Here is a 13,341-nt window from a genome sequence, read left to right as displayed (position 1 = left end):
AGCCTCCTTTGTTGATCTGCAGGCGTGGCTTCAGTGACACTGGTAGAAGGGCGGAACTGTGGCCCCTGAGTTTAGTTTAAAGCATCCTGGTTTGCCCAAGATGCTCAACACAAGTCAGCAGCTTCATACACAGAGTCACCCTCCATCCTCCAGCAGGCCTGTGCAACTGCAGCCAGCATGTCAAACTCGGACAGGGTTGTGTTAGCTCTAGGAGGAGCGGGCACAGTGGGCTCTGGGATAGTGAAAGCACTGCTGGACAAAGGTAAGCTGCCCAGGGGCCACTTGGACACACACACACACACACACACACACACACACACACACACACACACACACAAACTTCTCTACGGCTAAATCGACCGGAAATATTGTCAATATACTACTATATGAAGCCGATAAGAATATTATATTTTCTAAGTCTGACATGTTAATTAATTTGGAGACTGTCTTAACAGTTTTACGCACAGCTGGTGACTCTCGCGGATTTTACGCAGGGGATTGCCTCACGATAAACTGCAGAGCAGACATTTATGAGTAATTTACTACTTTGTGAGAATATTCTGGCTTTTAGTTGTTAAATGACTGACTATTAATCCAATGTTGATGGTGCGTCTGCGTGCGTAAAGTTTCCCAAACTCCAAGCGCTCCGCAATAATCAGGTATTGCTGTGCTGTAGCCTACATTCGGTGCGTAATGTGCCGGTTGGATTGTCAATCGCTAACTCTTAAATAATGTAAATATATGTCTTTTTAGTGTGTGTTGTGAGCGTTTATTATAGTTGGGATGTTTCCACTGGTGGTCCCATACACTCTGACATTATTTGATCTGTGCTCTGGTTTCAGACTCTGAAACATCATCTTTTTTTATTATAAAATTACATTTTATGGTTGGAAGTAAGATAGTTGAGTGTAATTTTGGTTTCATCTTCATCCCTGTTTAGAGGCAGTTTCACTCCGTATAAGATCCAATCTTTTTGGCTTCTTCATTGTGCTGTGCTGCCTTTGCACTCTGCATGAACCAGTGCAGCATGCCGTGATGAGAGTGCACTTGTTTTGGATTTACATTGCACATCCATAGCTTTGCTGTTTGGATTGAGCAGAAAGTTACCATCTGCTGCCCTGTCACGTTTATCCCTCTAATGGCCTTGATAAACAGATTTGGACAATGTATGCCTGTTAGTGAATGTTCATTTTCATGTGAAAGGGATTAGTCCTAATTTATGTGTCAAAGGTGCTGGTTTTGTCTGTCTGCACAATAGATTAATGTAGTATCTGATGGATGTGCGTGTGTGTGTGTGTGTGTGTGTGTGTGTGTGTGTGTGTGTGTGTGTGTGTGTGTGTGTGTGTGTGTGTGTGTGTGTGTGTGTGTAGGTTTCAAAGTCGCAGTAATCTCCAGGGACAGCAGCCGGCTGGAGAGGCTCCAATCATTTGTCTCTCCCAACACAAAGGACAACCTCACCACTATAGTGGGGAATGTGGGTAAGTTGGGTGCCGCATCCTTCCATCAATCATCCATCTACTGTAGATAGCTGTGTGTCATCCATTCATCCACTGAACCCACCACATGTGCAGTCTCCTTAGTGGCTGGAGAGGTGGGGAATGTTTGCTCTTGCAAATACTGTTACCAGCATAAACACTATTAATTCTAAAAAAACAATGGGGAAACTCCAACTCGACCGACCAATGTTGTAACTTCATCACTACCTCATTCCCTTACTCACTTACTCAGTGGCTGTGTCCGAGATGTGGACTTGAGACTTGGTGACTTGGACTCGAGTCGACTTCACAAAAACTCGACTTTAGACTTGACTTGGACTTGTAAGTGACTGTGATACCTGGTTTAGCTCACGATACATCCAAAGTAGGTAGCCGTATGCAACACTTGAAATGCAACGATGCATCTGTAACTTATTCTCTAATTGTAAATGAATGAGTTTCTGTCCGAGCAAAACATTCATCGCAATTCCATGACCTCCCGGAAACGCTAACTTACAGCAATATACACCGTAAAGAAAAAAGCAACACGATGTAACTTTTCCCGCTTCGGTCCCCCTACAGGTTGTCTCATTGGAACTACAGCTCACGCTAAAAACATTACATTACTGCTTTTATCCAAAGTGGCTGCTAGAATCAACACAAACTGAAAGTTACATATACTGCCACTTTAATGACTAGACTTGAGGCATGATGACTCAGATAGCTGTAAATACAAAATACTATAATTTAATGCTGTCGTGTTTCTGTCTAACTATCAAGTATGCTATGCAGCGGCAGCAATACAAACTGTGAATCATGATTGGATGACACAAAAAGCTCCCGGTATGTGATTGTTATGACTGGATGACTGCCGGTCAGTCCTTGCTATAGCAACACAACATCAAAGACCCCTGATGAAGCCTCATTAGTCTGACCAGACCACCACAATGGCTGCGTCTGTGCCACGAGTAATCACTTTTGGATTTCAAAATTTCACACGAGAAGGAAAAAAGCGAACTGCTGAATGAAAGACCTGCTCATCGGATTGATTTGGGACTTGACTTGCCTTATAGTCTCGCTTTGCCAGACCTTCCTCCACAGCGCTGCAGAGGAGGGTCTGGCTAGTCCACACAGCATTCTGGGATGGGAGAAAAACGTGCTCTGGTTTATTGGCATTTCTTTAAACCAATCAATCAGCTAGCTGTCTGGATTTACCCTGCAGAGATCTGAGGAGCAGTTAACCATAGTCCTCACAAATCCACCGGAGATTAGAACGCCAACGCAAAGGAAGAGGAAGGGGACGGACATCTGGCCGAAAAAGTGTGACATCCAGCAGAATTTCTGGTGACAATGGAGCAATCCTGGAAGTGGAACGTCGTGGATATAGACTAGACTTGCCTTAACTGTCTCAGCGGAACCACCACATGGAAGCTTTTCCTCTCCTAAATTCTTCTCTCCGTTCCAGGGTCAGAGGAGGGAGCAGAGGAGGCGAAGCAGGCCCTGCTTAAAGCGGTGGGGAAGGTGACAGACATCGTCTCCTCTCTGGGCTTCAGTTGGTGGCAGGGAGGACCCCCACACACCCAGTCTGTCAAAGACCTACACTGGGTGAGCACACACACATAAACCAGACATCGGCTAGACCATGAGACTGCCAATAGTTTTGATTAAATATTGAATTTTCTTTGCATTCAGGTAACTATATATACATTATATTACTTTTAACAGTTATAGTGGAGGCAGTAATGGTAGCTGTAAAAGTAGTCATAGTAAGCATGTCCTGGTTTTCCTGTTACATCATGTCTAGTCTCGCTTTGCCAGACCTTCCTCCACAGCACTATGGGGGAGGGTCTGGCTAGTCCTCACAACTTTCCAGGATGAAAGAAAAACGTGCTCTGGTTTATTGGCATTTCTTTAAACCAATCACAATCGTCTTGGGTGGTGCTAAGCGCCAGACGGAGCCACGGTGCCTCTGCTAAATAGTCTCAGGAAGGAACTTGTTTTGGTGGAACATGTGTACGTTCAAAAGTAGTTTTAGTCGTGCAACAGAAAACTCAGATTGGACAGATAGTCTAGCTAGCTGTCTGGATTTACCCTGCAGAGATCTGAGGAGCAGTTAACCATAGTCCTCACAAATCCACCAGAGGTTAGAACGCCAACACAGAGACAGAGGAAGGGGACAGACATCTGGCTGAAAAGATGGACATTCGGGCACCAGAGCAAAAAAGTGGAACGTTGTGTATATAGATTACATCATGTTTGAATGTTGTTGCAGAAGCTTTTCCTCTGCTACAAGAATGACATTTCTGATTCTTGTCTGATTATTTCATGTTTCATCCCCCGTCAACTCTGCAGGTAATTGAGACATTACTTTTCAGCACATTTGTGTCATGGAAGGCCTTCTTCCCCTTGGTGAGGGACGACTCCAACTGTACCTACACCTTCATAACAGGTGATTGCTTTAGCTGTTTATTTCTACTATTAGCACAAGTCTGTCAAATTTATGTAATGGGGTGTAGGAGGTGCTCATCAGTGCATGTGAGAAACACTGAGAGAACTGAACTGCTGTTTGGTTTTTCTACATACAGAAGCCAAATACAAAGGCTCATGCAAAATGAGTGAGTCATTCAAAGGCAGTTTGAGTAGTTGTTTGGTTTATGAACATGGTGGAAGATGGCGTTCGGTGTTTCCCAAAGCCCAAGATGACGTCCTCAAAGTCTTGTTTTGTACACAAAGATATTCAGTATTAGATAAGGGAATTTTTACTCAAGCCAATTAATCCATTATCAAAATAACAGTATCCTGAGTAAACTTTGACATATACCAGTCTGTGATAATCCATCAACATACATTCGTCTTTCCTACTAGTCAAAATAATTCATAATTTCAGTTTCTTTAACTCAGAAATTAGGTATAATGGTATAAGTTTAACTGACCATGATATCCAAAAAGAAGTGTAAAACTAGTGGTAATATGTTGTAATGAAGTTGGCTAAGAAGGTGTAACAGAGACACAGACTTAGATATTTTATGCTTTATAAACTGGCAACCCAGACCGGGTCACTTTTGACCCAGGACGACAACAAGTACATGGTCGATGGGAAGACAACACAAGGGTTAAACAGTGTAAAAATCATACAAGCCTTATACAGTTAGGTTGTTTGATAACCGTGACTTTCCTGTGTGCCACAGGAGGAGCAGGTGATAAGTTGCTGATGCCTGGTACGGGCTTCCTGACGGTCGGCTCTGCCAGCACCCTGGCCTTCTGCCAGGTTCTACGAGAGGAGTATCCTGAGGTGCCCTGCAAACTCAACCAGGTGAGATTTCAATGGGATTACACACCAAGACTTCAATTAAAAAAAACACCAAAGCTGATAGAAGATATCTACCTGACCTGAACTTCTTCCGGGAATCGAACTCTGCTCTGCCACTTGAAAGACTTGTGTTTTTGGATCCAACCATCCAAACCAAACCAACCAGCCAACAGTTTGCAAGGCTGCAGACCCGATAAGAAGGAGAAACACAGTTACTTTTAAACATTATCAAAGACGTGGATATCAACAGGTTTTTGGATATGCGCACACATCACAACGCTGACCTTTTCAAGAAGGTGTTTGAAGGAATGAAAGAGGGACGCTGGGTTTGCACGGTCCAACAAGTCTGCCACTGGTGGTAAACTTAGAAAAAATCCTATTTTGCACGACTACATGTAAACAGACATATTAGTGGAATATTCACTTTCATTAGCCATGTAAACAGCTTAGTTGGAATATCTTCTTTTTCCGAAAAAGGGCAAAACCCGCACCATTATGTGCATGTAAACGTAGTCATTGTGGTGGAATGCATACAATTACTATTTGTAGCTATTTGTATGGGTTCATAAGAACAGTCTGCTCCTTGACATCCTTCCTGTCATCTCTAACCCACTATTGCGTGTATCCTCCCGTCTCTCTTCATCCCTGTCTCCCTTCATTGATTGGTTCTGGCAGGTGAAGATCGACGCAGGTGTAGCCACTCCAGAGCGCATGACACCTGGTTACCTGAACCACCTGGACCTGGGCGAGGCGGTTGCCACCCTTGTGGAAAGACGAAACACCTCCCACACCGTCTTCACCGTCAACTGTCCTGCAGACTTAAAAACTGTCCTTCTGGAGAGGAACCTTTAGACTTGGAAACCCTTGCTCCAGCCCTCCCTTGTTGTCACAGCAACACATCTACACGTCTTCTGCTCCTACTCTTACTGAACTCTCCAGAAACACATTTCAATTGTTTTTGGTTCCTGTGTTTTCTTCTCCCACAAGTCTGTACCCCATCCATGCCCAACTTTATGTAAATTGTCTGTTGTTTCAACTAATACTGTATAATCAGCCACCTGTTCTCAGATTGTTAACTGTTTTCTCTGCATGTGTTATGTGTGATATGTCTGTTAAAAAAATGCACAGAATTTGAAATACTCACCTTCTCATTGTTGCCTGCTTCTGTACAAATATGATCACACAATTCTGTTCTGTCTTCTACATTGTTGGAAGGTATGATACCCAATGTAATCCTACCATTACTACATGGATCTACTTAATACACTTGGTATGAAACTAGACCTCTTAAGCCCAGACCATTGGACAGAGCAGGTGAAGATTGAAAGCACAGGAAGGAGGGATTTCGAGTTCCCCACTGGTATTTGAAAAGAAGAGGCTGTTTGGTTGTAGATTAGCTGAGCGTATGTATCTACAAACCTGGAATTAAAGGTACCCCGTGGAGCTATAGAGTAATGTTTTGATTTCAGATTTTGTTCTGTATCAGCACGCCTAACAGGACGCTTCATAATCTTCTACTGATTGACAGTTGATGGCGGTAACTGCTCATAAACATAGCAAAGCCCAAGCAAAAATCAAGGAAGAAGATTGTTAGCTAGCAAACAAATATGTAAATAATGCAGTTTTTTTAAAGACAAAAACTGACATACAGATGTTTAATGAAGAGGGAAATGGTATTCAACATGTTCTGTCAACAGAAAGCAAAGTGTAACTTTGCTTTCATGACAACTCCACATGGTATCTTTAACATCTTGACATATGGCTAAAAGTGAAACATGGTTGAAGAGGAGAGACAATACAATTCTTACACGTCGTGTCCTGATATGATTAGGACTTAGGAATATATGTCGACATTTTTTAGCCCTGAGAGTTTCACACTTGAAAAGTCTTAAAACGTTTGCGAAGTGGTGGACGTATTAGGAAAACAGACATTTGGCGACTGTAGTCTTAACGTAACTGAACTTTATAATAGGGATGACTACACACACATTCCTACAGTCTCTACGTGAAGACATTCATGGTGCTGCACTTGGTTGTAAACACAAAACGTGACCAAAGTAGTTAGAATAAAGTGTGAAGAATGAAAAAAGAGAGTTCAAATCCTGCATAGTTTTTCACTTCCACACCCCTTTCAGACAATTTGACAAGCACTTTGTTGAAGCACACTAAGGTGAAAAATGTAAGTTTAAATATGCAGCATTTTGCATTCAAGTACCAATAAAAAAAAGATATGTGCCACATCTTTCTTTTTTAGCAATGTTAAAGACAAGATTGATTGTCTCTATGGGGACATTGGAGCACTGAAAGGAAATGAATGCAAATAATACAGAGCAAGTAGGTTGATCTTTGGGGTGGGGCGGGTTTGACACATTTACAGTACATCCCCCTAGCGTGACTCTCTGTCCCGTTCTCAAGCACCAGCACCGACCCCCCATGGGCCCTTTTATCTGCCACCCGTTATTTGGGCCAGCATGTCTTCATAGAAACTAACCAGCCTTAGATAAACTAAACAGTAGGTTGGGGGCCACAGCAGACTGCAGTATGAAAGGGGGGTGTTGTCTTGTTTACTTGCCCTGGTAATGCATACATGCTTCCACAACAAGAATGTTAATTTGCCATGCCAATATAATGCCTGTACTGAAGATCTGGGCTACATTTAGTCATCAGTCACAGGTTTTGTTTTGAACTTGTCGGCTGACAGCTCAATTAGGCCAAATTATAATTAAACCGCGAGGCAGAACCCATTGAGCCCCGCTTTCTCTTCGCCCTGAAAAAGATGGAAACGGTCAAACGCACCCACACAACAGCCATGTTCGCCCTCTGAAGAGGACTCATCTCAGTCTAATAGGAAAAGAAAACTGGCTTTTGTTTAGGAGGGAACGAGGGGCCACGGCCTTCCAAAAGAGACTCAATAGAGTGAGGATCAGTCAGAAAGGACATGTGGATGAACAGATTAAATTAAATAAGAGAAAATTTGGGTGAAACACGCCAGCAGCATGGCGATAGAGATGGCAATGATGGTCTGTCGGTCGGTTCACAACTTTGGTCCAGACTGAAATATCTTATATAGAGTATACAGTAGAGTACGTTGGGGATCCTCTGGCTTTTCTTCTAGTGCCACTATGGGGTTGACATTTTTTGATGGATTGGCTGGATTGCCATTGAACTTGGTATAGATGTCAATTGTGTCCAGAGGGTAAATCGCTATGACTTATCACCGTGTGTACTTCGTCCAGGAATCCTGCGAATCAGTCCCAAAACATCCCAGTTAGAGAGGAAATGCTGTAAACATATTCTTTGTAAATCTTTGCAATCATTTACCGAAAGAGTCAAGCAGGACTGCGTTGTTGCACCATCCAAACAGGCAATAGGTGTCCATATACTGTAGATGCCTGATGCAACTACAAATAGCAAAACTCAGTAGGTCATCACAAATATTAAAACCCCCAGACGTTTCTGGCTCCACCATGAGGTTCATATTTAAATGTTCTTTGTGCCTCAGCAGTATTATGTGTACAGTGCTAATTAGGAACCACTAAGATGGTTCAGCCCTGTCATTTACCTAATGATACAACCAGGGTGCAAATTCCCTTTTTTGTCCACAAGTCAACTGGCTAGTGAATGTTAAAATTTTGCTGGTGAGTGAAGGAAATCTACTAGCTATTAGCATATTTTACCAGCATTTGGCTGGTGGATAGTGCTAATTTTGAGCCCTGGATACAACAGATTACTGTTAGAACATGATAGCAGTTTACAGATGATAGCAACGAAGGTCTGTGTCAAAATGCCCCTCTGCTTTTGATTAAAAACTGGAGTGGCTGAGACCAGACGGATTAAAATTTTAAAGCAGAGATGGGAAAACAAGTTGTGATCTTGGCAGTACAGCGCTCTGTCTTTCGTGAGAGAGCAGCGAGATATCATCTTTCCCTGGCCTGGAGAGTCACTGGGAGTCATAGCATTGTGGAAAAAGGGGACAGAAAGGTCATCAGTCTCCAGTGTTTTTCCTAGGTCTGTGGAAGACTTAGGTGCATGTTTAGTGGTCCTCACTTAAGAAAATGTTAAGTTTCTCAATAAAGAAATATGCAATTTGACATGCATTTTGGACCACTATGATCACAATATCTGTGACTAAAACGTTGGAATAGTTAAATAATGAATAAATAACATTCAAAAAGCTTAAAGACGGGCGCCTGGGTAGCTCACCTGGTAGAGCGGGTGCCCATATGCAGAGGCTCAGTCCTTGACGCAGCAGCTTAGGGTTTGAGTCCGACCTGTGGCCATTTGCTGAATGTCTTCCCCCTCTCTCTCCCCCCTTTCCTGTCTATTAAAGGCTAAAATGCCCAAAACATTATCTTAATAATAAAAAAAGTTTAAAGACAAAACCTGCTGGGGACCAACTACAATCATTAGATCTGAGAAATCTGGCATTTAGTTAGTTTTGATGTCCACATGGGTTTTACATTCATTTGGCCACAACGGTTTGCGTGCTGCAACCCTGAGTATCTATTTAGTAACAGCTGCCTGCATGCTTGTTGCTTTGGAAATGATTGATATAGGTTTACACACTCCAGAGGCTTGTGTCATATCAGCAGCCAGCTTTGAGGTCAGAACTCTCGAGTCACGCCATCTCCACCAGGGTGTGTCCCACAGTCCCTGACACTGCAGTAAAACACACTCGTAAACAGAGATGTGTGCCAGCATGTCACACAGAGTCAACCAACTATAGACTAATTGGTTCAAAATGTGGTCTTGTAAAGTGTTTAGTGCCAAAGTGTGACAACAGGGTGAGAGAACATTTTACCACACCTGTCATATTTGGAGGAGCACTTGTATCTTTCATTATGATTCACATTTCTTTCAGGACAAAAAGTAAAAATAATTTTAAAAAATAGCTTATTTTTTTTCCCTTAACCAGCAGTAATGTGTTGTCTTCCAGTTAAGACACTTTTGTTGTTTTTCCCGATGTTTTTGTCACTTTTCCCAAAGTATTGTCACTTTTCGATGTTTTAGTCGATTTTTTTGACGTTTTGTTTTTTCCCCACGTTTTTAAAGCTTTTTCCGACTTTTTTTCTTCTTTTAGCAATTTTTTTTTTCTAATGCCATAAAATCAAATAAAACACCCAAATTCAATGAAAGTAGTGAACTGATCATTCATTTTACTTGTGAAGAGCGTTCTAATTTTTTTGGACACATTTTGTTGAAAGAAAACCAAATGTCTGATATGAAAACATTTTTGAAAATGGGTCAAATTTGACCCGAGGACACCAGGAGGGCTAAAGAAGTACACTGGTCCCTTATATAAAGATTTAGGTTGGGTGTTACTGTGGGATTTAAGTCCCTGATTAAATCATATAGACACAAACAGCAGCGCGGACAGTGGACACTGGTGGGATTCCATGTCTGCAGGATGTAAAAGTAATCATCTTTATAAACATAAACAGTATAACTTTTGAAAGCTTAAAGTTCAGAATCATATTGTCATGAACTTGATGTCTTTGGTTAGATTCTTATTCGTTTTTGATACCCTTTGGTAATTTCTCAAATTTTCCAAAATAAAATAGATTTTAGACCTAAAATGTGGATTCATTTACACCCAAAGCATTCAAAAGCATGCTCATATTCTATAAATAAAAAAGGGTGCAGCTACTAAAACTACTCACTAATTAACATGTTCTACCTAATTTGCAAAATATCAACATTTACAAATATGACAAGCAACAAAGACCCGGCGACGTTAGCGACTGTAACCACTCAGCTATTGTACCAAGGTACTCTGACACGTTTAGATAAGGTTATGGGTTGAATATATAACCGTGATGCTGAAGTTAGCCGTTCCTACCAAATATCAGTTAATATTATTATTGAAATCAGGGATCGACCAATCCTGGTTTTCAAGGCTGATTCAGATTATTATAAGTTAATAAACCCAATAACCGATACTTGGAACTGATATGCATTTACAGTGAAAATGAAAATCTTTGTCAAAGTTAAGATTTTGGAATGTTACAAAATCCAACACAAAACTTTGTTTAAATGCTTTAAGCAATTATTTAATAAATGAGAAACGTCATCATAATCCCCAGTAACAGAAAGTCAGATAGTGTGTGTGTGTGTGTGTGTGTGTGTGTGTGTGTGTGTGTGTCTCACAGTTTATCAGTTATCAGGCAAATAAAATGATAGAGGTAGGGGGAATAAAATCGATACAGAATAGTATGGCAATGTTTTCCATGGCAATACTGTATCGTTACACAGACTCCAAGTATGGATCTATTATTATTATTATTATTATATATGTCAGTTTGTCTGCTTGACAATTCCATTTTGCGGCAATACAATAGAAGTGAGATGAACAAACAGAGAAATGTATCTTTTTAGATAAAACGGATGTTGACAAATATTTTTACTTTTGGGCACATCATTTGAAATTGGGAAAAATGTTAAGTTGGAAAAAAGGTAAAACATTGCAATATATCTCAGAATATTGCAATATGTATCCTGACATAATTATCGTGATGAGATCGTATCGTGAGGCCTCTGGTGATTCCCACCCCTATAAAACGCTGATACAGATCATCTGCGAACTGCCAAAAAACGGCCCGATAATCGCCCAGGGCCGATAATCGGTCTATCCCCGATTAGAAACTGCGCTGTATGCTAGTTGTTTGAACCTGAAGCAGGAGGAGATGACCCCACTGACCTGGAATGGACCCAAGGAACTCTGAAACTGCATTTCAGTTAGTATGGGGGTGGCAAGGTAAGTGAACTGGAAAGGGACAAAAAAAACACTCAGTGAGACGGAAAAAGAACATTCATGAAGAGAAAGACTAAGAAAACGCAAGCAAGAGGAGGATGACAGCGGTGCTGTGGCTTCTGGTGGTGCTCGGACTGATTCAGAGTGGCATGTTTTTTCTTCAAGTTCACAGGCTTCTGCTACAGCCCATCACAGCATCCTGCATCATCCCCACACAGACACCCTAACAACTGGCAGCCGCATAACACAAAGAAAAACATGTCACATCAGTTCCTTAGTATTGGGTGTCAAGAGGCAGGGATGGTTTCTTTTTTTATATTGAATTGCTTGAATAGATTTTTTTGCATCTGCTGTACATTTAGTGGAAAATTAAACATGTCCAGCTCTACATCTCTCTCGGTAAAGAGCATACATCCTATATGATTATCACTTCAAGTTTAAAGTGCCACTGTAAAAATGGTATCTGTCTGAAAATACCAAAGATATCATCTTTGTTCCCAACTAGCAGTTATCAAACCTCAGTAAGAATTTTTTTTTTTATTATTTAGGAGACCCATATATCCTTTTCACAAGAGACAATTTAACCTGTCAAAACTGGAAAAGCAAAGATGTATTTAATTACATAAACGGTATTCCCAATCCATTTTATTTATTTATTATATATACATAATAAATATAATATACACACACATATTATATATATATATATATACATACATATACACATACATATACACACATATACATACACATATACATACACACACATTATATATATATATATACACACACATACACACATATATATATATACATACATATATATACACACACACACATATATGTATATATACATATATATATATATACACACACACATATATGTATATATACATATATATATATATACACACACACACACATATATACACACACATATATATATACGTATATATACATATATACACTACATCGTATATACATATATACATAAACACATATATACATATATGTGTGTGTATATACATATATACATATATATACATATATATGTATATACATATATACATATACATACATATACACACACACACATATGTATATATACATATATATATACACACACACACATATACACATATACATATATATATACATATATACACATACATACACATGTATATACATATATACACACATATATATACATACATATATGATATATATACACACATATATACATAAACACATATATACATATACATGTGTGTGTGTGTGTGTGTATATATATATATATATATATATATATATATATATATACATATATATATATATATATATATATATATATATATATATATACACACACACACACACATACATACATACACACATATATACACACGCACACACACATAATCTTAGTGTTGACAGTATTTGGTCATGTTAGGGATGTCTTGGACTAGACCAACAGGAGGAAGGTCTGGCAATGCGAGACTTGCGCGCGGAGGGTCTATGCGCCGAGCCGTGCACCTCCAATATTTTGTAACAACGCAGACACCATCTTACAATGATTGTCTACAGAAGAGAAGAAAGTCCGGGACTGACTGACCAACATTGCTATCCCAAGAGCCAACAAACCAAGCTAACAAATTGAGTCACCATTCCTACAGGATAACAGTATGTGCCCTAATGACAGCCAGTGTTCAGCCCTTGTTTACTTCCAATTTAAATCCGATCTCTGAACATAACCTCCTCCACGGCAGGATAGGCGTGCAGCACCATGGTGATCAAGCCAGGTTAAA

The 13,341-nt window shown here is 40.2% G+C and overlaps 1 protein-coding gene across 1 annotated transcript; it reads left to right on the top strand.

Moving 5' to 3' along the window:
• Positions 1–91: 91 nt before the first annotated feature.
• Positions 92–7,020, top strand: LOC144522731 (uncharacterized). Its single transcript, XM_078258030.1, has 6 exons — positions 92–262; positions 1,371–1,478; positions 2,941–3,080; positions 3,828–3,924; positions 4,664–4,788; positions 5,461–7,020. The coding sequence occupies exons 1-6, from the start codon at positions 178–180 to the stop codon at positions 5,635–5,637; spliced, it is 732 nt and encodes a 243-aa protein (XP_078114156.1). The 5' UTR covers positions 92–177; the 3' UTR covers positions 5,638–7,020.
• Positions 7,021–13,341: the final 6,321 nt, after the last annotated feature.

This window comes from Sander vitreus, chromosome 8 (genome assembly GCF_031162955.1).
Source record: "Sander vitreus isolate 19-12246 chromosome 8, sanVit1, whole genome shotgun sequence".
NCBI lineage: Eukaryota > Metazoa > Chordata > Actinopteri > Perciformes > Percidae > Sander > Sander vitreus.
This window is presented reverse-complemented; position numbering and strand designations above follow the sequence as displayed.

What these genes read in the sequence shown, in the direction of transcription:
- LOC144522731 (XM_078258030.1), top strand. Translation starts at nt 178, where the DNA reads ATGTCAAACTCGGACAGGGTTGTGTTAGCTCTAGGAGGAGCGGGCACA. An exon ending in CACTATAGTGGGGAATGTGG is followed by an intron (nt 1,479 to 2,940) that starts GTAAGTTGGGTG and finishes TCTCCGTTCCAG; the next exon opens with GGTCAGAGGAGGGAGCAGAG. An exon ending in TACCTACACCTTCATAACAG is followed by an intron (nt 3,925 to 4,663) that starts GTGATTGCTTTA and finishes TGTGTGCCACAG; the next exon opens with GAGGAGCAGGTGATAAGTTG.